Source organism: Vulpes vulpes, chromosome 10, assembly GCF_048418805.1.
Source record: "Vulpes vulpes isolate BD-2025 chromosome 10, VulVul3, whole genome shotgun sequence".
Taxonomy (NCBI): Eukaryota; Metazoa; Chordata; class Mammalia; order Carnivora; family Canidae; genus Vulpes; species Vulpes vulpes.
The window spans coordinates 51,688,653-51,715,853 of record NC_132789.1 but is presented as its reverse complement, the minus strand read 5'-3'; the positions used below and the strand labels follow the sequence as shown (position 1 = coordinate 51,715,853).

General features: G+C 42.8%; 2 protein-coding genes across 2 annotated transcripts in view; one reads left to right on the top strand and one right to left on the bottom strand.

Annotated features, from left to right (window-relative positions):
• ATPAF1 (ATP synthase mitochondrial F1 complex assembly factor 1) overlaps positions 1 to 21,787 on the bottom strand; it is a 29,811-nt gene extending 8,024 nt beyond the window's left edge. The window contains exons 1-8 of the mRNA XM_072724087.1: positions 21,444 to 21,787; positions 18,330 to 18,438; positions 13,624 to 13,674; positions 12,967 to 13,029; positions 10,232 to 10,282; positions 9,031 to 9,078; positions 4,765 to 4,860; positions 2,744 to 2,851 (exon numbers count right to left, since the gene is read on the bottom strand). Of these exons, the coding sequence (XP_072580188.1) occupies positions 2,744 to 2,851; positions 4,765 to 4,860; positions 9,031 to 9,078; positions 10,232 to 10,282; positions 12,967 to 13,029; positions 13,624 to 13,674; positions 18,330 to 18,438; positions 21,444 to 21,751 (834 nt within the window). The 5' untranslated portion in view covers positions 21,752 to 21,787. The remainder of the gene's footprint in view (positions 1 to 2,743; positions 2,852 to 4,764; positions 4,861 to 9,030; positions 9,079 to 10,231; positions 10,283 to 12,966; positions 13,030 to 13,623; positions 13,675 to 18,329; positions 18,439 to 21,443) is intronic.
• Positions 21,788 to 21,840: 53 nt separating this feature from the next.
• TEX38 (testis expressed 38) lies at positions 21,841 to 27,121 on the top strand. Its single transcript, XM_025991892.2, has 2 exons — positions 21,841 to 22,598; positions 26,216 to 27,121. The coding sequence occupies exons 1-2, from the start codon at positions 22,568 to 22,570 to the stop codon at positions 26,806 to 26,808; spliced, it is 624 nt and encodes a 207-aa protein (XP_025847677.1). The 5' UTR covers positions 21,841 to 22,567; the 3' UTR covers positions 26,809 to 27,121.
• Positions 27,122 to 27,201: the final 80 nt, after the last annotated feature.

Below are 27,201 nucleotides of genomic sequence, written 5' to 3'. Positions count from 1 at the left end.
GAAATATCCTTGTAAGACTTGTTTATGCTTACTCTTTGTAAGTTTTCTTCCCAACCTCTCTTAAATGTACTCCAATGATGCTTTTGTCCCACCACTCCTCTGACACTGTCCTGAGAAAGCTCACTAATGACTTCCATGTTGTGACATCTAGTAAACAAATTCTCAGTCTTCATCTCATCTGCCCTACCAGCAAGTGAGACTTGACCAGTTGAGCACTCCCAATTCCTTGAAACATTTTATCTTAGCTTTCAGGGCATTTTATCGTCCTAGTTTTACTTCTATCTCACTAAATATTCCTTTTTAGTTTACTTTGCTGATGCTTTCTCAAGTCTCCAGGCTATTCTTAGATCTATTTTCTTTTTATTCATTTTTATTTTTTATTTTTTAAAATATTTTATTTATTTATTCATAGAGACACAGAGCGAGAGAGGCAGAGACACAGGCAGAGGGAGAAGCAGGCTCCATGCAGAGAGCCTGACACGGGACTCAATCCCAGGTCTCTAGGATCACACCTCGGGCTGCAGGTGGTGCTAAACCGCTGCACCACTGGGGCTGCCCCCTATTTTCTTTTTATCTTCATTTACTTCCTTAGCGATTTTTATTTAGTCTTATGGGGTTTTTTAATTTTTAATTTTTATTTTTTTAAAGACCTTATTCATGAGAGACACACAGAGAGAGAGGCAGAGATGTAGACAGAGGAAGAAGAAGGCTCCATGCAGGGAGCCCGATGTGGGACTCATCCCAGGACTCCAGGATCATGCCCTGGGCCAAAGGCAAGCACTAAACCGCTGAGCCACCCAGGGATCCCCTAGTCTTATGTTTTTTTTTTTGTTTGCTTTTTGTTTTTTATTTTTAGTCTTATGGTTTTAAATAACAATCTGTATGCTGACAGCTCCTACATTTATCTCTCTTCCTGAACTCCAGGCTCATACATCTAACTACCTACTGCCTATCTAATAGGAATCTCAGATTTAACATGCCCACGATTGAGCTCCTGATCTTCCTCTCAAATCTGTTCCTCCTGCAATCTTGTCTACCTCAGTTAATAGCAATTCCATTCTCTTGGATAGGATTCTGGTGACTTCCAGTTGAGTGTGATAGTGGAAAGAAGAGTTCCAATTCTGTCCCAGACTTGGGACTTACTGCTACTTTAAGATACTAGCTGAGAGTCAGTCGCTTTTTCCCTCTCTGTAAGTAGCTGGTAAGAGAGAGAAGAAAAAGAGTGGGTACTGTAATGAAGATTCTCAGGAGAAGAAACACTATAGTGTTCACTATCTTGACATCCTGAACTTAAATCCTGCCAGACAATGAGACGGAAACGAGCAAGGTCTAGACAAACCAGTTGTATAATAACCATAACACTGCTCCTGGCCCTGGATATACAGGGAGAACAAACACAGTGGACATCATTACCTATGGACATATGGTCAATGCTCTATACCAGGGAATGGGAAAAGGAGGAAGAGTGGGACGACTGGGTGGCTCAGTGGTTGAGTGTCTGCCTCTGGCTCAGGGCATGATCCTGGGATCCGGGATCGAGTCCTGCACTGGGCTCCCTTCGAAGAGCCTGCTTCTCCCTCAGCCTCTGTCTCTGCCTCTCTCTCTTTCTCTGTGTCTCTCTCATGAATAAATAAATAAATCTTAAAAAAAAAAAAAGGTGGGTATCCCTGGGTGGCTCAGCGGTTTTGCTCCTGCCTTTGGCCCAGGGCATGATCCTGGAGTCTCGAGATCGAGTCCCACGTCAGGCTCCCTGCAGGGACCCTGCTTCTCCCTCTGCCTATGTCTGCCTCTCTCTCTCTCTCTCTCTTTCTCTCGTATCTCTCATAAATAAATAAATAAAATCTTAAAAAAAAAAAAAAGAAAGAAAGAAAAGGAGGAAGAGAAATCACTACATATGATGAATGTAGTAAATGTGAACAGTGTGGAGGAAGAAAAAAGATTAACAACTATTCCAGACTTTGCTTGCTTATTCATAGTCTCTTACTTGAAACCCCTAGGACCGGATGTGTTTCAGAGTCAGAATTACTGTATTCTAGAAAGGCGACAGATCTATTACGTAACTCCCCATAATCAAACTCATTAATATTTCCTTAGTAAAATGCATGAATATTCCACGCCAAGTGGGATTAATAAGGATTACAAACGGCCTTATATCAGTTTATTTTTTTTCTTTCTTTTTCTTTCTTTCTTTCTTTCTTTCTTTCTTTCTTTCTTTCTTTCTTTCTTTCTTTCTCTCTTTCTTTCTTTCAGATTTTATTTATTTATTTGAAAGAGAGTAAGTGAGAGAGAGACAGAGAGAGCACGAGCAGGGGAGGTAGAGGGAGAAGCAGGCTCTCCACTGAGCAGGGAGCCCGAATTGGGACTTGATCCCAGGACCCTGGGATCATGACCTGAGCTGAAGGCTGATGCTTAACCAACTGAGCCACCCAGACACCCCTTTATATCAGTTTCAATGAAGATTTAGCTACAAAGTAAGTTCAAGTCAGATAAGGTCTTGTAACCAAATGAATTATGAGAAAACTTTGTTTTCAGAGCTTTTGGACTTCAAAATTGTGAATGAGTGACTGAGTTAATGATTGTACTACCTTCAACTTGGAAGGGCTTGTGCAAGACAAAATCATTGTCAACTTTACAAAACAAGTACATAGAGGTCTCTGGGATTTTACCTCTCATGATCTTTGGCAAAATAATAGTACCTTCAGGGCCACCAGGTAAATCCAAAGAGGTAAAAATTAATTCTTACCAGAAATGTGGGATCCATTTCTGCTGTCATCAGCACTATGCCCTTTTCCTCCTTAAGTTCAGGATAGTGATATAAAACCAGCTGGCTGGCTGCAGCATCCCCTCGGGTCTGTAACAAGAAACACTTATCAAGGCTCAATAAGGTACCACCACACAAAACTGCAATTTCAGAGCAATAGAGAGTCTAGAGGAAATTCGGGCTCTTAACAGCCCCTTGGGTGGCTAGTGAGTCAGAGGATTGGTAGGTGGGGGATGGTCAGGCTTGCCAAGGCACAGTGAAACTGACAGTTTGCACAGTGTTATTTGTGTCTTCAATTGAAAAAGGTTTGGCATTTTTCCCAGAAAATGTTTACAGTAGGCAGTGAATCCTTCATCATGGCCATATATTTAAAAACAAAATGGCACAAGCAGCTACCAAATCAAGTTCTAAAGAAAGCAATATGCCTGTGTAATTGCCACTTTTATGGACTAGTGCATTTCACAGTTGAAATCTACTCCCCTTGGCTGGCTCTGAAGACTGAGCTCTTTTAAGCTGTAGCAAATAGCTGGAGAGTTTGCACATGGGCCAGATTTGTAATGTGCAGTTTTAAAATATAATCTGGGTGGGAGATAGGGGGGAAAAGAAGAATGGGAACATCATAATTTCATGAAGAATGGACAGGGCAGTGGTTATCAGACCTCAGTCCAGACTAGGAAAAGAGGCTGGGTTCAAAGTGAAAGTCCTCATATAGTATAGGAGGAAAGAACTACACATTCAAAAAAGATCTTGGGAGTTTCATCTCTAAATTTCAGCAAAGGTCCTTTTAATTATCAATACCTAACTACTGCTAGGGTTCAGCCTCTCAACTCTCCCCCATATACTTCAAATATGCTGATCATTTTGATCATAATTATGTTTCTGGATCTTCTTCCGATACTTGTCTATGAGCTTCAGGAGGGCAGGGACCTTGTCTCACAGGTTTCTAAGTCCTAGCATTGTCTCTAACGCAGCTGCATAAGGGCTCAGTTCAGACTTTGGAATCAATCAAATCCAGCTAGGCCACCTATTACCTCTCTCCTCTACCTTAGGAACCAACTTTTCTGAGCCCATGCTCTTCTCTAGAAATAGAAATTATAACAGTAACTATCTCATGGGACATCTGTGAGTATTCAATGACATAATGTTTATAAAGCACTTGGCATGTAGTAAGTACATCAAATGCTAGATATCATGGGATGTACTCAATAAATGTTCTTTTATAATGCATCCAAAGTAAAAACTGCCCCCTCATTCTGCTTTTAATTTTTTTTTCTATCCTATTCCTCCCTCTTTTTTTTAAAGTATAGTACAATTTTAGGATACAAGCACATGGGATATAGTCATGAACAAATTCTCATTTTATTTTGCACTTCCTTTACCCTCACCTTCAAAGCCATGGTAACACATGCTTGTTTTTTGGGCAGATTTGGCCTCTAAACATGAAATGTCAATCTATGACATTCTATGATGATTTAAAGTTATGATCTAGTTATGATCTGATTTAAAATATTGACTTCATTTTTAAGAGCTTCAAATGCTTTGGATTGAACTTCTTAATCCAATATTTGGGAATAAAGAAAAGGAAAAAAAGAAAGCAAACAAAACAACATCTATGGAATGGAAACTATGCATCTAGCATCTTGGAAAGTGTTGACTCCGTTCATAAAATACAAGGAAGACATGGAGCCTACCTTAGGGTTAAAAAGATAACCATCATAACTGACTCATGTTAGTTAAGTGGGGCATAAGCAGTAAATGTTATAGAGGTCTGCGGAAGAAACAGGAGGTACCAGATGTAGTCACAGAATATATTTTGGGGTCTTTTCCAATTTATAGGTATTGAGTAGGGCCTAGAAAGCTAGCCCAATATACAAATCGATCAACGCCAAAGCAAATACTGCTGGGAGTTAGTAGATACTCTGTGTCCTCAAGCCTCAGTAAGGGCTCATGGTCCCACAGAAGAGTAGCCTCTTTTTTCTAGGGAATGAACACAAGCCACCTACCTGAATATTTATAAGTGCAGTGAAGTGGAGTTCAGTACCCGTCCACTGTCCTACAAAGAACTCATAACCTTCCCTTCTTGGTAGTGCACATAGAAACTGTGAGAAACAAATACATGAGGAGACAGATGAATAAATACAATCATTTGCTCCATGTCCAACTGCCTGTATAATTTACTCCATTTTTTATCTGTCTGGTTTTTAAATATTTTTTTAAATTGTGAAATTCCTAAGTGATAATTTAACTCATATATTTTCCATCCCACCTAAGAAAGAAAGCACTAGTGATCCAATAGAAGCTTTCTCTGTGACCCATTCTAATCCCATCCCAGAGTAACATATATCCTGCATTTGGTGTCTGTTTTAGGTTTTTATACATTAAGTGTGCATGCACATACACATATCCATAAACCACAAATACTACAAGATTAAAAACGTAAATCTTATCAAACTATATGTCCATTTTGCAACTTGTTTTCACTTCACATTATACTTTTGAGATTTATCTAAGTTGGTAAGTATAACTCTAACTCATTAATTTTCAGTGTTGTATGGAATGCTACTATAGAAATTTACCACAATTTATCTATTCTTCTATTGATGAACATTTGAGTTTTTCAATTTCTAAACTTTCTAATGCCACTGAGTTAACTTCTGTTCCAATTATAATCACTTCCTATTCTATCATCCGAGGCTGATACTGAAGGATGGTTGTAAACACGAAGAAATGATTAGTTTTATGCTTAAGATGTTTGGGAATGAGTGGTGAAGAGAATGGTGTCAGGACAAAACAAAGCATCATCAGTCTGGTATGTGTTAGTCATGGAACTATCTCTTTATGGCCAACCACTCAGGCTCTATTTTATTTTTCTCAGATGACATGACCTCAGTGCCTAGCTAACAGAAAACTGAATTGATTTTGTCACTCCTAGTCACGGTGCATTTTCTAGAAGTTTGTATAAATGGAGCCAAAGAAGCTATACTTCTTTTTGGTATGATTTCTTTCATTTAGTGTAATTGTTTTGTGATCTATCCATGTTGCTGCATGTATCAATAGATTATTGCTTCTTATTGCTGAATATTATTCCACTGTATATGTTTATGTACACACAATCTCCTCTTCCCCCATAATATCTTTATTTACCTGTGATAGATATCTTTTAGTATTTGGTTATTACAAATAAAGCCACTATGAACAGTTGTGTTGTCTGAACATATGCTTTCAATTCTTGGGAAAACATCTAGGGAGTAGAATAACTGGGTAGTATGGCAGGCATATGCTTAACTTTTAAAGAAACTTTTGTTGTTTTCTAAAGTGCTTATACTGTTTTACATTATTATGTCAGCAGTATGTGGGAGTTCCAGTTATTCCATACCTTCACCAGCACTTATTCCAGCACTACACCAGTCTGTTTAATTCTAGTCATTTTAGTGGTATCTCATCATGGTTTTAACTTGTAATTCACATTATGACTAATATTATTGAGCATCTTTTCAGGTGCTTATCTGCCATTCCACTTAATTGGTGATTTGTCTGAATCTTTTGCCCATTTTTTTTTAAGATTTATTTATTTATTTATTCATGAGAGATACAGAGAGAGAGGCAGAGATATAGGCAGAGGGAGAAGCAGGCTCTTCGCAGGAGACTGATGTGGAACTCGATCCCGGATCCTGGGATCATGGCCTGAGCTGAAGGCAGCCACCCAACCACTGAGACACCCAGGCGTCCCCCCCCCTTTTAAAAAATATTTTATTTATTTATTCATGAGAGACACAGAGAGAGAGGCAGAGACATAGGCAGAGGGAAAAGCAGGCTCCATGCAGGGAACCCTATGTGGGACTCGATCCCAGAACTCCAGGATCATGCCCTGAGCCAAAGGAAGATGCTCAACCTCTGAGCCACCCAGGCGTCCCTTTTGCCCATTTTTTAATTGGGTTGCCTATCTCCTTAAATTGTAAGAGTTTTTAATATATTCTAGATATAAGTCACTTATCAATGTGTGTCTTGCAAATATCTTCTCCCAGTCTGTGCGTTGTCTTTTCATTTTCATAACAATGTTTTTTGAAAAGTAGAAAGTTTTATTTTTTATTTATTGTGGTAAAATATGCATAAAAGTTATTATTTTAACTATTTTTAAATGTACAATCCAGTGACGTTAAGTACATTCACACTGTTGTGCAACCATTGCCACCATCCATCTCCAAAACTTTTTTAATCTTCTGAAACTGAAACTCCATGTCCATTAAAAAATAACTCCTCATTCCCTCATTTCTCCATCCCCTAGCAACCATCGTTCTACTTTCTGTCCATGAATTTGGCTATTCTAGGTACTTAAACCTATTCTAGATATGTAAGTGGGATCATGCAGTTTTGTCCTTTTGTGGCTGGCTTATTTCACTTAGTATAATGTCTTCAAGGTTCATCCATGTTGTAGCATCTGTCAGAATTTTCTTCTTTTTTAGGGTTGAATACTCTATTAGGTGTATATACCACAATTTGTTTATCTATTCCTCTATTCATGGATACTTGGGTTGCTTCCATCTTTTGGCTATTGTGACTAATGCTGCTATAAACATGAGAATACAAATAGAAAAGCTTAATTTGGATGAAATCTAATTTACTGATTTTGATTTTTTCTTTTACAGTTTGTGTTTTTTGTGATATACTTGAGAAATCTTTGCGAAACCCAAGATCACTAACATTCAACCTAAGATTTTTTATTTTTCTTTCTTTCTTTTTTTTTTTTAAGATTTTATTTATTTATTCATAGAAACACAGAGAGGCAGAGACACAGGCAGAGGGAGAAGCAGGCTCCATGCAGAGAGCCCGATGTGGGACTCGATCCAGGGTCACCAGGAATATGCCCTGGGCTGCAGGCGGCGCTAAACCGCTGCGCCACTAGGGCTGCCCAAGATTGTTTTTTCTAAAAGTTACATTTACATCTAGGATCTATTTTGAGTTAATTTTTGGATACAGCGTGAGGTAAGAGTAGAGGTTCATTTTTTACATATGGATATCTCAACTGAAGAGATTATCCTTTCCCCATTTAATTACCTTGGCACCTTTGGTAACAAATAACTGACCGACCATGTTGGTCTATTTTTGGATTCTCTGTTCCGTTCTACTGATCTATATGACACAATCATATTGTCTTCATTATTGTAGTTTTACTTTTTAAATATTTTATTTTAAAAAATAAAGATTTTATTTATTTATTCATGAGAGAGACACAGAGAGAGGCAGAGACACAGGCAGAGGGAGAAGTAGGCTGGGTCTCCAGGATTCTGCCCTGGGCTTAAGGCAGTGCTAAACTGTTGAGCCACCCAGGCTGCCCTATTACTGTAGTTTTAAAATAAGCCTTGAAATCATGAAATGTAAGTCCTCTTTATTCATTTTTTACAAAACTGCTTTAGGACAACCCTCGTGGGTCTCCTTCCTCTTTGGGAGCTTCATATTATCACTCACTTAACTTTGCTTCACTATCACTCAATAAACCTTGCTTTGCTGTTCAAAAACAAAAGCAAAAATGCCCAAAAAACAAAACTTGTTTTGTTATTCTAGGTCCTTAGGATATCCAAACAATTCTTTTTTAATTGGCTTGTCAATTTCTTTAAAGAAAAAAAAAGCCTACTGTGATTTTGATTGGGATATTTACTCTATAGAAATCAACTTGGGGAGAAATGATGACAATACCAAGTCATTCAATCCATGATCATAGCCCATCTCTCCATTTACTTAGATGCTTTTTATTTTTTCTCAGCAATGTTTGGAAAATCTTTTTGAAAAATCCTAGAAATTATTACTGACACCAAGTCAGCTAGCTGGTCCACCTCATCAATTCCCTTTCCTTTAGGTCTTCTGGCAGTGCAGGACTCCAACAAACTCATAATTCCTTAGGCACACACAAGCAGAATAGCAAGGCCAAAATGGAAAAGAAACTGGCAATAAAACAGAAGCTTGAAGGAGGGTGAAAATGTTATGGGCTCAGGTGTTGCCTCCCATGTTCACTTATAATGACAGAGATCCAAATCAGAAAGGGGCTGCACCATGCCAGGGAGCTAGAGATCCTGAGATACTTACTGTGAGACAAACCCACATGACTCCTTACAGCTGAAAATCTCTTATCAGTACAGTTAACATGTGAGCATCTTGGTTAAATAAGCAGAGCACTATAACACGAGATAGTATGGAGTATGAAGGGATAGGCTAGAAAACACCTTGTTTGCCAGCACTGATAAGCAATCCTCATCTGGTCACTGGAAACTTACTGTTGGACAGGACTGAGCCCGGGTCCAGATCAGGTCAAACTTCTCTTCCTGTAGGTTAGAAAAGAATTAAATTCAAAACCAAGAAAATATAAGGCTGCAATCATATTTAAATTCACCAAGACTGAATTCTAGAAGTAAAATACAACTAAAAAGATCTCTTAAGTTCTATCATTTACAAATCCCTCTTACGATAAAGAGAAAAACTGGATATATGTTTGGCTGCTCAAGGTCAGAATTACACGTGAAGAGTGGATACTCCAAATGCTCCAAATTCGGCAAGGGACTCTGCCAAGTGTCAGAGACTTCAGGTCCCTGAGGCTGTCTCAGGGAGAGCCAAGAAGGCCTGTTTAAACAATGAGTCAGTATTAGAGATCTCAAATATTACAGAAAGTGCAGATCCTTTGGTCGTTGAACTCTTGAACAACAGTCTGTGTGTGTAAGAGGTGGGGTAGCAACACTCTTAGAGCAAACAAAAGACCCGACTTTACCTTTTTGTCTCTAAGTTTTCCTTCTTAATCTCCAACTCATACTTGTAAACTCAGTGCTTGATGTAAATTTAACCTAAATGACTTCCTCTTCAGGGAAGAAGAGCAATTACAGAACTAGCTGATAAAATGCTTTATGCAAAAGTTAGTGTAAGGACATTAAAGTAGAAGAAGCCAGCAGAACCCCTTCCTAGTCATAAACCTCAATGGCCAAGCAGTGGCCAGTGACTATCTCCAAGACAGCAATTTCAAGAAGGGAGAAAATAAAGAAAATGCCACTTGCTAATGGGAAATGCCAGAAAAAGCCTAGAGGAGGCTCTAAGTCAGCTCAGTAACAGGCCATTTACAGATGAAAGGGGAAGAAAGCTATGTTAGGGTCCCTGTCTGAAATTCCAACACTATGGTTGGAAAACACCAAAAAGAAGTAAAACACATTTGGAAATTGCTCAGCAACATGAGCTTATACCATGCTCCCTTGTCAGAGACTTGAGTCAAAGAGACATTTCTAAACCAGAAAGACGGAAAACAAGAGCCATAAATATACCATATGGAGTTTCCAATATTTGGTGCTTAGGGCATAATAAAAACCCTCAGAGCTATAAATGTAAGTTCTCGAGAGGCAATAAACATAGAAAAAGTAAAGGCAACTGCCCGCTAAGGTTAGATCGCTGACCTTCATGCTATAACACTTTCATTTTCCCCTCCAAACTACTTACAGGAATAACTGCGTAGACTGTATCTTTTGCTGCAAAATACTGCTGCCAAATCTGTACAAAAAAGAGAGGGTGTCTGTGACATGTGGATAATCTTTTCAACCTATGCCAAGAAATGGTGACAGCTTTCATTGCTCAGAGTAACATGCTATTTGGTAACAAGGAAGAAAACCCAACATAATACTTTTATTACTAATATATGATTACAAAAATATTTTATACCATCTACTCGCTAGATGATTAAACTGTAACTCTTAATAACAAATTCCTTTCAGACAAATAGATTTCATGGCCTTGTTAATCAGTTCTCTCAAGATGTGCCCGTATGTAACAGACACGTTCTCATATCTTCTCTTTTCCTTTGCAAAACCAGTATTCCCCAGCCAACTGTGGGCTTCTCAGACAGCCAGGGCATCAGTCATTCAGAACCGAGTTTCTGGACTCAGGTAGACCTGGATGGAAATCCCAGGTCCAATCATCTGCTGGTCATACTACTTAGGACAAATTATTGAAAATCACTAAATAACACCAATATAATCATCAGTAAAATAGCAATAATATCAACCTGAGAGGATTACTGTGAAGACTAGGTGAAATATGTTTGTGCTTAATACAACAGAATTACAATGCAAACCAGAGCCAAGGTACTCTGAGGGCAACAAAAAGACACTTAATCCAAGTTAGTTAATGAGTGCCAGAGGAGGGGAATACTTGAGCAATATTGTGAGGAATGATTAGGAGTTAGCCAGGTGAACAAGGAGGCTGGGAAGAAAACAGGAAGGATAGAAGACACACATTCTAAGCAGAGAATGACAGCATTAGCAAAGGCAGAGAAGTTGGGGAAGGCATCACAGCCTAGGTGACACCTGAGTGAGCTTTTGAAGGAGGCCACCCTCCTTTAGAGATGCTTTGCTTTGTTACTATTTTCATTAAGAATGGAGGGCCCCCTAACTGAAGATACCAATCAAAGTAAGATCTAACTAACACAGGATACAGAACTATTACCTCCCAGGACCTGACCACTGTCAATACAGCCAAAGGTTGCTTTGCCTTTTTTTTTTTTTTTTTTTTTGCATGTCAGACACTGTCTTTTCATTTTAAGGAGATCATATCCTGCTATTTTTATTTAATTTATATTGATAGATAGTTCATGATCAACACCGAAATTTGTAAGACAGACAAATGTTTCCTAACATAACTGACATTGGTTACTCAAAATTATAATGAACACAAATTTGTGTCTAAAATTATAGGCCTGAATGATATTTATATGCTCAAGCATCCTGGGCCTGGCTTCTCTCTCCCCTAAAGGACATGCTTGGTGTCCACTTTCTATTGGCATCTCTTCCCGAGGACATAGTTTGAGGTCTCCTAGAGACTTTGCATAAGCCTCTATTAACACAAGTTAGAACCCTGTGCTATTCTCATGTTTTTGTGTTTGTCCTTCTACTAGGCTAAAAATTCTTGAGAGTAGGGGATTCTCTCATTTATTTCTGTGTCTGGCATACAACTTGACATTTAATAGGTATTCAATAAATGGTTTTGTTGAAACAAAAAACAGCACCCAAAGGAAACTCATGGCAATTGGCACAACTTCCCACCAGGGAATAGGATGCAGAGTCAAACAGACATGGGTTTGAGTCCCAGCTCTACCCTTATGTTACTTAATCTCTTTAAACCATAGTTTCTTCACTTGTAAATTGGAAATAATAGCACCTACACTTCCAGGTAGTTATGAGAATTTAATGCAATAGTGCATATGAAGCACTCAGTACCTGACACATAGTCTACTGCTTTTCTTATTATTTTTTCCTCAATATACCTAAAATACTTCATGGAATTACAAGGAATGTCAATAAATAGTTTATTATAGTCTAATTAGAGAAAGAAGAATCATAGAAATCAAAATTAAATAGCAATGCAAGGTGTATGGAATGACTAAAGAGGTAGGATAGATTATGAGTACTTAGAAGGAAGGTATCCAGAAAGCTTCCTGAAGCAGGTCCCATAATAATAAGAGGACTCTGCATGGCAAGCAAAGGAATACAGGAAGTCACTGAACATTTGCAAGCAGGTCACTGACATAGTGTTTATTTTTATTCATTTACTTAAAAACACAAATGCAGTACTTTACTCTGTGCCAGGCATGGTTCTATATGTTTTACAAATATGAGCTCACTTAATTCCCCAAATAACTCTATGAGATAAGTACTATAGTTATCTCCACTCTGCAGATAGGGAAATGAAGGCCCAGAGAGGTTAACTAGCTTATCAAAGTCATTCACTTAGTAAGTGGCAGAGCTAGGACTTAAAACTGGTGGCCTGACTCTAGAGTCTGTGTTCTTAACCAATACACTATGCCTTCCCATAACGAAAGCAGAACTTTAAGAAGATTCAGCCAGTAAGGCTATGAGAGGTGGAGGAGCAGGGAAACCTATTTAGACAGGCCATATAGTAAGGCAGGAACACAATACTGATGGTTTTAAATAAGATCTGGGCAACAGGAATGAAACAGAAAGGGGTAATGTGAGTTGATTAGACATATAGGAGTAAAATCAAGAAGGGCAAGCTTTCTTATGCCATCACATTTCATGTAACGTATCACTTTTGCTTTCTATGGCCACCTTTCATTTTGGCTAGAAAGAGGTGTCAAGAAGTGTACACTCCTTTCTACTTTCAGATCTGGCTCAAAGAGCACACGTTTTCACAAAGTGTGCCAACCCATTTTCATTCATTACCTGTCTTATTTCTTCTGTGGTTTTGTCTTTTACCATCTCAATGTTAAAGATTGAACTGAGAGTCTGAATGAGAAAATAAAAGGCAATTAATATCCACAATTAAAAAAATAAAACAGCTTAACTATCTGTAAGCCTTGTGGGAAGCAATAGGTCAGGACAGTGGAGCAGATCTTCAATAAGTACAGAATGTGTAGAAGAAAACCTGCGTGCTCAGAGAAGTAAACCCCTAAACTCAGGCAGGTTTTTACAGTGCTATTCCTGGGGCATATCTGTAAGTACTTTCCAAATGCTTTATCCTCACTAATGAGCACTGCAGCACTTTGTAGCTGGTAAGAGGAGAAAATCTGACTGTCACCTTTAATTGCTATTCTACTAGGGGTGGCTCCTTATTTGCAAATTAAATGAGTAAACATGCTTTGATCTTTTAAAACTAGTATATCACTAGGATTTCCTTCATATTTCCTCTAGCACCCCCAGGACACATAATATGCTAGAGGTTGTAACAAGGACATAAAAATTTTTAGAAATATTTCTCATCTCCACAGCTGGAAAAAAAAAATCACAAAATCACTGAACCACAGTAAATATGTTCAAATCTGCAGTCTCTTGTTACAGATGTTCTGACTTCAGACTTAGATCTTTCATCTTTCAACCTACCTTGTCCTTAGTGAATCCTCTGCTCACAGGCTGTTTCCCCAAGGTGTCTGTCTGAAATACATGATGAGACAGGATATTTATCCATACCTTACTCATAAGAAAAAGACCACTACATGTGTGCAATATCTCATTTAGTAACTTGACACTTGAAAACTCACTTTTCTCCATCCTATACAGTAACTGTACACACACACTGTTCTAGGAGTTATTGTTTGTGAGACTTTTCTATGACTCAGCTTTTGAGATACAGATAACAGAAGATTTCTTTGTTAGTAACTACCATATACTGGTATTGAGAGTCCATTCTATACCTGCCACTATGGATATGAAGTACTCCTTCCCAGAGTGAGGCCTGCTACATCCTTCCAGAATGAGGGTTTTCTGTGCTCTGCTCTCTGATCTGCTCAATGGTGTGCCACAAAGGAGGTGAGCAATGGAAAAATGAATTTTCGAAGGCGGCTTCTCACCTGTGACACACTTCTGATGGAAGGCATCCTCACCAGACTAGTCTTTTCAACTTACTCATAATATTCCCTCTATCTAATTAGTGATTATTTCTTCCTCTAGGCCACTATCTCTGATAAAGGCCACAGCCAGGAAATTCTACTATGAGGTTTCTGACAGTAGGGATGGGTTGTTCTAAGCCTTTCATTCAATTTCTCAGTTCAAGTCCAAGCCTTTCCAGAGAAGTACAATCTACAGCTGGGATTCTGAGACTGAAAAACTTGCCCATATAAAGTTCTGTCTTTCGTTATTCTGTGCCTTAAGGAATCGAAACTTTTCCTAAATGATGCCCACAGAATTGGCACCTATACATTAGACAAAAGTCTGGTGTAGAAAAATCTGTTGGATATACCCTCGTCTTTTTGGTCATATCCCTATGTAGTGGCAGCATCCTAATGCAGTCTGTCCTTCACACATAAACTTTGCAGAAAAAAGAAAATTGATTTCATTTTCGTATCACTCACCTTCAGGTGCATTGTGAAAATAAAACAAATGAAACTCTCCATTTGCATAGCTGCCTTCACCTTTTAATCTCTAAGCCCGGTGTATTCTTTTCCCACAATGTCCCTCCAATCCATTCTTTATTCCCATTTGCGCTTATACAAATAACAAATTTAAGCTCCAAGTATAAGCTTATTGCATTTTATTTTGACCTAAGACACTACTTAAGAAGCAGCATTATTTTATGTATCAGAAAATTATGCCAATTAAATAATAAAACAAAATATCTTCATATCACATTAATTTTAAGACAACTCTGGAAATGTTAAAATACAAAAAAAAAAAATGAAATGTGGGCTTTAAAACCAATGAACTATAATAATTAAAATTATAGTTGAAAGTATGTGCCAAAAGTCTCAAGGGCACTTAATAAGACATTTAAATGGGTACTACCTCCCTCCAGATGCTTTGGAAATCTGTGTGAACCAACTTTTCTGTTACCACAAGAGTTGACTAGATAAGGACATCTGTATTTATGGGAGGGGAAGTGGTACCAGGACCTACAATCTTAAAAATGAATTCCACATAATGAAGAATTTTACCCCACCCTGCACAACTTTTCAGTGTCTGGCCAGATGTCCTTGTAAATTGAAAAACCTTTTCAAGTTATCTGGGTTTACATTCTAACTCTGTTTTGCTTTCCCTTTCTTTTCTTCTTTTTTAAAATATGGCTTTAATAAACATTGAGTTTTTAATTTATATTTTTTATTATGTTTTTTAAAAGATTTTATTTATTTATTCATAAGAGACACAGAGAAGCAGAGACACAGACAGAGGGAGAAGCAGACTGCCTGTGGGGAGCCTGATGCAAAACTCGATCCCAGGACCCTGGGATCACAACCTGAGCCAAAGGCAGATGTCAACCACTGAGTCACTCAGGTGCCCCAAACACTGAGGTTTTTTTAGAAATGCAACTACTATATAACTTAAAAGAAGATTGCACATTGTGGAATCTCATGAGGAGCACTGACAACACTGCCCATGGTTTAGGAATTTTAATTTTTCTTATTTTTAATTTTTTAAAAAGATTTTATTTATTTATTCATGAGACACAAAGAGAGGCAAAGACACAGGCAGAGGGAGAAACAGGCTCCCTGCAGGGAACCCAACGTGGGACTCGATCCCACGACCCTGGGATCACGACCTGAGCCAAAGGCTCAAGGCTCAACCACTGAGCTACCCAAGCATCCTGTCCCAGTTTAGGCATTTTTTTTTTTTTTTAATTTATGATAGTCACACAGAGAGAGAGAGAGAGAGAGGCAGAGACACAGGCAGAGGGAGAAGCAGGCTCCATGCACCGGGAGCCCGACGTGGGATTCGATCCTGGGTCTCCAGGATCGTGCCCTGGGTCAAAGGCAGGCGCCAAACCATTTTTAAAAGTAATAACACAACACCCCTAAAACCAGTCAGCATTTGCTCTCTATGTATTTACGATAATTTCACATATAGGTGAGAGAGCCTCTGATGACTGCATTAGGTTTCACAGAATAGTTGTGCTCAAGAACTTTATAAAGTTCACTTATAAAAATTTCACTTATAGAGAAATTTCACTCATATCATCTACAAAATAAGTATTTTGTTAAAAAGTTCTTTCCTTGGGGCATCTGGGTAGCTCAGTTGGTTAAGCATCTAACTCTTGGTTTCAGCTCAGATCATGACCTCATGGGTCCTGAGATGGAGCTCCACATCAACCCTCCGCACTCAGCAGGGAATCTCCTTGAAGATTCTCTTCCTCTGGGGACGCCTGGGTGGCTCAGCAGTTGAGTGTCTGCCTTTGGCTCAGGGCATAATCAAGTCCCACCTCGGGCTTCCTACATAGAGCCTGCTTCTCCCTCTGCCTGTGTCTCTGCCTCTCTCTCTCTCTGTGTCGTTCATGAATAAATAAAATTAAAAAAAAAGAAAAGATTCTCTTCCTCTGCCCCTTCCTCCATTCTCATGTGCACTCAAATACACGCACTCTCTTTCAGGGTCCTGGGATCCGATCCTGCATGGGGTTCCCTGCTCAGTGGGGAGTCTGCCTCTTCCTCTCCGTCTGGACCTGTCCCACCAGTGCTGTGTTCTTTCTAGTAAATAAAGAAATCTTAAAAAAAAAAAAACCTAAAAGTTCTTTCCTTTATATTACAGCTAGGGCATTATATTGATTTTTTCCCCCTGAAATTATGTGTACTAGTGGGTTACATTGTCTACTTTTCACTTGAGGGTACACAATGGAGAATTAAGAAATTTTTTTATAAGAAAGGCTCATGTGGTAGGGAGCCAATGACTCAGAGTAAAGAAAAGGCTTTGCAAATGGAGTCATTAGCAGCCTTCTATCTAGCTAGGTAAGAAACACAGTAAGTCATTATTTACCCAAGAGTTGCCATAATTTAAGTTACATCTTGATTTATGTTTGCATCTTGTCATTATGAAGTTGAATTGCTAAGTCTGTTTACAAAAGGGGGCAAAAGGCTTTCCCAGTCATACTGAAAGTTTGTAATACAGTAATACTTCCAAGAGCCACTGATTGTAACATTGGCACTATAAATGTTTATTATAGGAAATTACATTTATTAAAATATTTGTAGTAGAGGCTTGTTTGTTCACATAAAGTTCTAAACTATGTTTGTCGGGATCCCTGGGTGGCGCAGCGGTTTGGCGCCTGCCTTTGGCCCAGGGCGCGATCCTGGAGACCCGGGATCGAATCCCACATCAGGCTCCCGGTGCATGGAGCCTGCTTCTCCCTCTGCCTGTGTCTCTGCCTCTCTCTCTCTCTGTGACTATCATAAATAAAAAAAACAAAAAAAACAAAAAAAAACTATGTTTGTCATAGGAGGTTGAATTTGCTCCCCAAATTAAGTGACTTGCTTTTGTTCTAATGAACTTAATCAGTTATTAAAAGATTGAGTGGATACTCTTTTTTTTTTTTTTTAATTGAGTGGATACTCTTAAATTTAGAATACTCAAGGCAAAAAAACTTACTGTCCAAATTAAATAGACATCCCTCTTTCTAAAACATAGTGCAGAATCCCAATTTTCCACTGTATGTTATTTCAGGCCCAAACTGCCCATACCTGGATTATTACATATACTTCCTGGTTTTAGCCTCTCCCACTCCAATTCGTTCTGTGTACCAGAACAAATGTGTACTAACCAATACTAAGTATTTTTCAAATTATAGATTGTGAAATCAATTTACTGGATTGTGGCCAAAGATTTTTAAGGGAAAAAAAAGTGCATTGCATGTAGTAAAAGCATTGTTTTATAAAAACTCTGCTTCAGCTACAGTCATATACAATTGTGTGTACTGAACTGCAGTGTAAAATACATTTCTTACTGTGTATCATGATCAAAAAGTTTGAAAAGCACTGTACAAAAAAAAGCACCATGCTTTTCCCCAGCTCTGATTCTTGTCTAAGGATAAGAGTAGCTATTAAGCACTTTTTTTCCCCTAATCCCTAGAACCCACTGCCATGTGTGCTTTGCCTTGATCTACTGCACCCCCCCGGAGCTTGGATTGCCTTTTTCATCCCTCTAGATCTCTACCATGATTACAGTACCTGGCCAGAAAGAGCAGGATACCATTTATGGATGGAGACTGAGCTGTGTAGAGAGGCTACGTTCAGTTCATCCAGCCGGCCCATCAGTGAGTCCACTCCCAGGATAGGGTTGAGGGATGGGGATGCAGTACACTGGCGAGCCAATAAACACAAAGAGGGTCTTACCTTCTGTTCTACACATCTGATGAAGTCACCTTGCTTGGAGTGTCCCACTGGCTGCTTCCGAAACTCAATGCGCTTTTCTAGTCGGGATTCAAAAGCAGCTGGGTCAGACCTGATTAAAGGTAAACCAAAAGTGAAACCACTTGGGACATTTTGAATTTGGAAATAACAAAGCATCATGTTCCACTTCCAGAGAGAGAAAGAAAGAGAGAGAGAAAGAGAGAGAGAGAGAGAGAGAGAGAGAAGACACAGGCATTCAATAGCAAAGGATTTGATCCTTTGATCTTCCAGATCAAGAAACTGGACAAGGAAATTCAGTTATTTACTATTAATCTTCAAGGGGCCTGTATAACATTCTTCTCTTGCAGGTTATTTCCTAGAGTGATGCAGAGCTTGGCCCCTCAGGTACTTATACTCTGGGTCCTTGGAATTCAAATCCTCAGGATGGGAAGAGGACTTTGAAGTTATCTTGCTTGCTCATCCTACTCAAGCAGGAATCCAATAGCATTCCTACTAGGTGTCAAGCTTTTACTTGAATACATCTAGCTCTTAGACATCTTCACCCCATTCAGAGGTTCAACATCTGTTAATCCAGATCCAGATGATTTAGAGGTTTTAAAAACAGTGAATTCTGGGGCAGCCCTGGTGGCACAGCGGTTTGGCATTGCCTGCAGCCTGGGGTATGATCCTGGAGACCCCGGATCGAGTCCCACCTCGGGCTCCCTGCATGGAGCCTGCTTCTCCCTCTGCCTGTGTCTCTGCCTCTCTCTCTGTGTCTATGAATAAATAAATAAAATCTTAAAAAAAATAAAATAAACAGTGAATTCTGTAGGATAAGATTTAGCACCTGAGTTTCTCCCTAACTTTCTCTCCAAAGAATTTGCTCCAGCAGATGAATTATCAGAGCTTGTCCTTTATGTTAAAATGAAGCTGGTCTTCAAGCCTAACGTGTAGTTGGGCTGGGCTGCCATACTTAAGAATTCTTCAATGTGATATTTGGCCCTGTACACTTTGGGGAAGACATCAAACAGGGATTACAGCTCCATGAGACCTGTAGTGTCATAGGTCTGCAGGATCCAAGGACATCCTGATCACTTCTCTGGTGGACTGCTTCCTGATCAAGGCATCGTATGGAGCCCCTCTTCCATAAAACTCAGTTCCAGAGGTGACATCAAGCACTACTCCCTTCATGCCATTACATGGGCAGATCTACTTCCTCCCCTCCATTGCAGGCCACCAACTCAGTGCAAAGTCACTCCAGGGATCCTGTCCTGTGGGGTGTGGCACCTGCTCCACTAGGGCTGTAAACGCTAGGACCAGGATTAGTGCTGCAAGCATCCACAGCCACACCTGGGCCTGCCATGGTGAGTGGACAGAGTGAGGAGTGGCCTAAGTCTGTGCATTCCTACCTTGGACATCTTTTATCATTAAAAATGTTCTGAGCCTAAATCTATCCAATGATATCTTCACACTCAGGACAAGAAAAAAATGTATAATCCCTTTCATCTGAGTACTTGAAAATTGCTCTTGTCGCCCCCTAAGTTTTTCTCTAGGTCAAATTTCCTTAGTTCTTTTGGCCTCTCTTCATATACGTGATTTGTGAATATTTCCTCACTATAAAGCTGCTCTCTGGACACCCTCCAGTTTGTCCATACTCTAGATACAGTAGGTCTACAGGTAGATCAAATACTCCCAATTCACTGGTGCAAAGTGTGACGCAAAAATCCAGATACTAGGCTTAAGGGGTCAACAGGGCACATAGCCTTATCCCACTGTTGGTTCACACCAAACCTGTGGCTGGTGCTCCAAGAGCCCAGGTTTTAGTGAATATAGAGAGACTGACAGACTCTGCAGGATTAAGAACCTTGTATGGAAACTAAGGAAGATGGACATTATCTAGTCAGTGAGGGTGCTTTGGAAAGCTCACTCTTTAGAAGAGTATGTGTAAATATTGATGGGAATGATCTGGTGGAGGAGTAAAACCATCCCATTCATTGGTTCATGAGTAAGAGTGAATGGGAAGTATTCAGAGTCTGAGTAGACAATTCTCCTAAGATGCCTGCCTGTGAAAGGGAAGAAAAGCCTGGAGGGGAATGTAGGTCAAGAAAAGGCTTTCAAGAAGGAAATCCTTGAGTGTATTTGAATACTGCTGGAAAGAGCGCAAAAAACGTTCATGCCTTTACTGACATTTTTCAGAAAGGGAAGAAATATCACCACGGCAGCAGTGAGATGGACTGGGGTGAAGTGGGGCAGGCTCGCTAGGGGACGACTGCAAGAGTCCAGAAGATAATGGAGGAGTAAATGAAGGCCATGGAAGTAGAGAGGAGACAAAACTCAAAGTTACAGGGCACAGTTCCCGGTTTTCTTCCTAAGACAGCTGCCGGCCTACCTGCCAGATTCTCGCCCGGGCCCCTCTAATCCCCTTTCACTCCTTCAGCTCTGTCCACCTCCACTCTTCAGACCCTCCCTGGGCCCCCTTACACCCGCCCACCTCGAGCCTCTGGATCTCCAAGTCCTTTTATCTGGAAGCTGAGGGGTAGTGTAAGGAACCCTGGATCCCAAATCAGATGAATCCCAAGCAGCCCTGTGGCCTCTGGCAGGTCTCGGACTCTGTTTCCTCCTCTTAAAGACAGGCTTCAAGGGCCGGTCCAACTGTGAGCCCAGTAGTCCGGGAGCCCTGCTCCCTCCCCCCAGCTTCCTTCCCTGCAGTCGGGGCTGCGGCCTGAGGCCTGGAAACGGAGCTCCCGGCCAGGCCTCAGGGACTCAGCATGCGACCCCGCCTAAGTCGCGCCCCGCTATGGAAGGCTTCACGCTCCCATTCTACAAGCAGGGCAGGTGTTCTGGAAACGGCGGTTCCATCCGGGCTGACGCAGGATCCCGCCGCGGCGCCTGGAGAACTTGGGCGCGGGGCAGGGCGCGGGGCAGGGCGGGAGCCTGGGCCCCGCAGGGCCGCCGAGGGCCGAGCCGCAGCGCGACGTCAGCCGGCCACGCCGCTCCTCCGCGCGGGCAGCTCCCCTCCGGGCGCCGGCACCGGGCCGCACGGGGTCTCCGAAGCGCCGCAGGCGTCGGACGCGGCCGCCCCTTCCCTTCCCTTCCCTTCCCGCCCGCCGCCCGCACCTGCGCAGCTGCTGGATCTTGTCCCGGTAGCGGTCGTAGAAGGGGTTGGCCTCGAGCTCCGCCCCGACCCCGCCGCCGTCGGCCCGGCCCGAGCCGCGGCGCACCGGGAACACGCGCAGCTGCGCGGCGGACACGAGCCCCAGGCCCAGGGCGCGGCTGCGCACGGCGCACAGGCCCCGGTACCGCCCGGCCACCTGCAGCACGGCCGGGCCCGTGCCAGCCGCCGCCACGGCCGCCATTGCCGCCGCCTCCTCCGCCTCCTCGTCCGCGGGCGCGGCGGCCTCAGCTTGCTCGCGCGCCTGCTCCATCGCGCTCCGGGTCCGCCGCGCCCGCGCCCGCGCTCCGGCCCCGAGGTTCCGCGCGCGCAGGGTTCCGGGGCCCCGGCCCCCCGCCCCCCGCCCGGATGCAGCGGCCGCCGCGCTCCGTCCGCCCCTGGAAGCCGTCTCCCGGCGCTCTGGGTGCCCTTCAGCATCTGGAACCCTGCGAGATGCCAGCCTTGTCTCCGGACATCCTCCTTGTCCCGGACAAGCCTTTATTTTGGCTGGTTTCTCTAGATTTATGTATTTGTCTGAGAGAGAGAGAGACAGAGCACAGGCGGGGCAAGGGAGGGGGAGAAGCAACTCCTCTCGCCGAGCTGGGAGCCCGACAGCACCCTGGGATCATCACCCGAGCCACCCCAGGCGCCCCTCTTTTGGCTGCTTTTGATTCTTGTAATGCTCTTTCCTTCACCTCTGTTGACCCAATACCACCATCTTCTTCATCCCCTTGAACCAAGTAGGATTTCCCGGTGTCAGACACAGAGACCCCAACATCTGTGTCTCACCTGCTGCCAGCCCTGGGGCAAGCCCACTGCAGTGGCATCGACCAGTTTGCCTTCGTGGAAGTCCTTGTCTGGGTCTTACTGGTAGAAACCCCGCCGGAATGGTGGACTCCCTGGGGGCAGGGCCAGGGCCAGGGCCTCCAGCCTTTCTCAGGCCACCCTGCACTCATAGGCCCTGGCCTGTGCTGGAAGTAGTGTGGTGGACTCTGAGACTAGGAAGTCCTTCCAGTGTGCTCACCTATACCTGCCTCAGGATCCATGCACTGGTTGATGATCCCTCTGCTCAGATCTGCATCAGCCATTTATGGTTCAGTTCATAAGTCAGCACCTCAAAGGTATTTTTCTTGATGGACACTGTCCCTTTATATTCTTTATCCCATTACGTTATTTTATCTTCTTCATAGCAGTTATGACCATCGGAAATGCTTAGGTATTTATTTTCTTGTTTACTAATTCATGGATCTTACATTCTAGTGGGATGAGGGACAAAAAATAAAGTTGACCCTTGAGCAACATGGGTTTGAATTGCACAGATCCACATACATGTGGACTTTTAACAACACTGTAAATGTGTTTTGTCTTATGATTTCTTTTTTAAAAATTTTTATTTATTTTTTGTCTTATGATTTAACATTTTTCTTTTATCTAGCTTATTTTATTTGTAAGAATATAGTATATAAGAGATGCCTGGGTGCCTCAGTCAGTTCAGCATCAGACTCTTGATCTTGGCTCAGCTCATGATTTCGAGGTCCTGGGATCGAGCCCTTTGACGGGCTCCATGCTCAGCTCAGAAATCTGTCTGTGTCTCTCTGCTCCTCCCCACTGCTTGTGTACACGTGCTTTCTCTCTCTCTCAAAATTAAAAATAAACCTTAAAAAAGAATACAATATATAATACATATACATAATATGTGTTAATCAACAGCTTGTGTTATTGGTAAAGTTTCTGGTCAACAGTAGGCTATTAGTAGATAAGTTTGAGGGAGTCAGAAGTTGCACATGGATTTTTCAACTGTGCAGAGGTCATAGTCCCTAATCCCCATGTTGTTCAAGGGTCAGTTGTAATGTTAGATAATGATACATGTTATGCCAAAAAACGAAGCAGGCTGAGAGAGATGGAGATAAGAGGACACTTGAGCAGAATGCTGACGGAAATGAGGGAATCATCTGTCTGGATATCTGGGAGAAGAGCCTTTCGGATTGAGGGAACAGCAAATGCCTTGATGCAGGAGCATGCTTGCCCTATTTGTGGAATAGCTAGGAGGTTCTTTTTTCTTTTTTAAGATTTTATTTATTCAATCACGAGAGATGAGAGAGAGAGAGAGAGAGAGAGAGAGAGAGAGAGAGAGAGAGAGAGGCACAGACACCAGCAGGGGGAGAAGCAGGCTCTATGCAGGGAGCCCGATGTGGGACTCAATCCCGGGACTCCGGGTCCAGGATCACGCCCTGTGGCGAAGGCAGACACACAACCCTGAGCCACCCAGGCATCCCTAGCAAAGAGGTTCTTATGTGAAGAGGTATGGGGAGGGGTAGTTAGATCACTTCGGGCTCTGTAGACCTTGCTTAAGGATTTTGGTTTTTATTCTGAGTAAGGGGAAAAGGCACTGTAGGTTTTGAGCAGAGAAATAACATGTTATTTTTTTTTTTTAACCTACTTGTTAAAAGGATCATTCTGGCTTCTGGCAAAATACAGTGTTGGGGGAGCAAGGATGGAAGCTCTCCCAAGGTGACCAGTTTGTCCTGGTTTACTCAAGACTTTCCTGGTTTTAGTGTAGAAAATCATATGTCCTGGAAAACCTCCTCAGTCCCAGGCAACCGGGTCTCCCTGTAGGGTGACCAGTACTCCAAGCAGGGGAGGGTGGTGCATAGAATGCAGTAGTAGTGGCGGGAAAGTAGTCACATTCCAGATGTGTGTTGAAGGCAACGCCTAATGACTGTGCTAACAGAGTGAACGTGGCTGTGAGCAAATGAAAGGAGCTGAGGGTGACATCCAGGCTTTTGGCCTGAACAACTGGAAGGGCAGAGTTGCCATTTACAGAGAGGAGGAAGGCTGGGGTAGATTTTGGAGGATGGATGATTGGGAGTCTGGCTTTGGGCATGTTCATTTGAGATAACTTGATAAACTTAATCCCCTTAAAGGTAGGCATGTCAACCTGGCTGTGAGGTGAATGAGTCCAAAGTCCTGAGGAGCAGTTTGGGCTGGAGATAGAAGGCATGAGCTGTTAGTGCCTGTGTAACACTTAAAGCCATGAGTCTGGATGAGACCACTGACGGAATGAAAGTGGAGGGAGGGCTGAGGCCTGGAGCACGCTGGCATTTAGAAAGCAGGGAAAAGAGAAATCAGCAATGAGACTGAAAAGCAGGAGCCAATGAGATAGGAGAGCCAAGCAAGCAGAACCTGGAGGAAAATCCACACTGAATAGTGCCCCACATCACACGCCGGGGGTGGGGGGCTGCAGAGAAGAAGTAATAAAATGGTGCCAGTAGCTGAGCTGGCCCAGGGGTGCAACTCAGGGCTTCACTAGGGAAGGGCTTTCTAACTGGACCACCTCAGGATGTGCCGCGAGTCTCCCACTCAGGGGAGTCTTGTGGTGCCAGCTGCTGAGGAGGGGAGATCTACCCCCCAACTCTCAAAGTCCCTTCAAACTGGAGATGATGGGATTTGGGGAGGCCAATAGAAACAACTGTCCCAGAGTAAGAGGACTGAGCTGGGCTTGGAAGACAAGCAGGTGTTCACCCAGGGGGTAGCGGGGAGGGCACTTCTAAGTAGAGGAGCAGTATGAGCAAAACGCCAGAGATGTGAATAGGCCAGGTATGTTCAAGAGTCTGGCTGGGTCAGAGCATAAGGTGTATGAAGGATAGGGAGGAAGGTGAGGCTGGAAAGAGATGTAGGGCTGGCTGGCAGGGAGCTCCCACAGGGCCTGAGGCCCAGGAAACATTGGCTAACACCTATTGAAGGAAGGTAACTAAACAAGAGATTTTAAGAGTGAAGGACGGAGGTGCTGATCACTTAGTTGCCTTCAGCAGATTTTCTCCTGTGGCTTGGTTATAGAAGTCTTGAAGGCAAGGCTGCCCAAAGTTGTGTGTGCTCCCTGCCCTGTTCCCCACTGGTGACAGGTGTCCTTCAACTGTTTCTTAAAGCCCAGCAACATGGATAGACCTCTAAGACACATGGGGGCCTCTCTGAGAGTTCACCATAAGGGGTGGAGGGCAGACAATTCGGTGGGGGGATCAGTCCCAGGCAGAGACACACTAGGCCTAGGAGACACCATTGGATGGAATCTCTTCCTTCTGTTAACCCAAGACCTCATAAGCACTGCCCCTAGAATGTTTAATGCTCAGAACCCAGTGACCTCAGCTTTAGTCCCAACAATGGGACTAAGCACTCCAGGGCCTTCTATTGGCTGGGCAGATGGGTAAGTGAGCTCCTTCTCCCCAGAGCCATCAGCTGGGTACCAAGGCTTGACCTTATGGATTCCCAGCAGGAGGATCTGAGCCTCCCTGGTGGTAAATGCCCCTTCAGTCTCTGTCCCTTACCCTGTACCTTAGCTTGGGGCAGATACTCAGGGAAGACCTTTTACATGGATGGGGTGGTGGCTGCTTGCGTGGAGGAGTGCTAAGCAGTTAGGATATTGTTTCCTCTAGGAAACTAGGGATCGGTGGCAGAGAATCATTGTTTCTCCGCTGAACCAGAAGGGGGTTACTATGAATACCCCAGGCCATCACAGCTGAATGGGTATGTGGGTATGATGGAATAGGATGGGACACCGGTGTCCCTGTCACCTATAAACTCTTGCTTCCTTGATGGGCTTTGCCATTAGTAAGGTTTCTCAAATCGGATTGGATGGGTCCAGGGTTGGGAGCAAGAGGCTCGACTGAGTCTGGACAGGTCATGCTTTCTCTAGACCTAGCTTTCCTTATCTTGCCTTGCCTCTTTTTCTTTCTTGCCTTAGTGTGGGTCTCATTGTACTTTGGATTCCTGGGGCTGTGTTCTGTGGCAACTGGTGGCTGCATTCTCTTTCTGCACTGGAGGAAGAACTTGAGGCGGGAAGAGCGTGCCCAGGCATGGGTGGAGGTGATGAGAGCCGCCACGTTCACCTACAGCCCACTGTTGTACTGGATTAACAAGCGTCGGTATTATGGCATGAACACAGCCATCAACACGGGGCCTCCCCCCGCTGCCACCAAGACTGAGACTGAGGTCCAGAATTCAGATCCTCTATGGGAGTTGGACATCTCTGAGAGCAGGAGCTCTGTTGCCGAAGACAGCAGCCCCAAGGTGGAGGGCCCTGCCCTGCTACAACCTGCATTGCAGCCCCTACTTTCCCCAATGCTGCGGTCCCAGACCAGCTCTCCACTTCCAGTTCCCATCTTTCAGGAGGTGCCCTTTTCCATTTCCCTGTGCAACCTGCCTCCAGTGATGAACCACTCAGTCTCCTACCCTTTGGACACCTGTCCTGAAAGGAACATCCACTTCCATTCCCTACCCACGATGGCCCATGGAGACCACTGCTTCAATGCCAAGCCTTTTGCTTCAGAGTTGTAGCCTGCTTTGACGGCGGGAGCTGGAGGTATCAGGGGCAGAGCTGGAAAATGGAGCTAACCCAAGGGAGGTGGTATTAACAGAGGCCAGAGCCCATCTGGATGTCACATTATGAAAGACTGAAAAAAAAGCTCAAGGCTCCTTTGTGTCTCATTTGTTGTTAGAAGGCAATGTCCCTCCCCTGTTGGATGGGGGCACTTTGCAAACTGAGCTGAAGTTCACCAAGTCATAAACAGGAACCAGAGGGTTGGCTGTGGGAAAAGAGTGAATCAGCAACATCCCTCTATTCAGTATTTAAGACCAAAAAAAAAAAAAACCCCACATTCCAGACTGTGGGCCAGGTATCCAGCCAGGGGCACTGCTGTTCTGTGGGACATTAAAAATTGCTGCCACCAG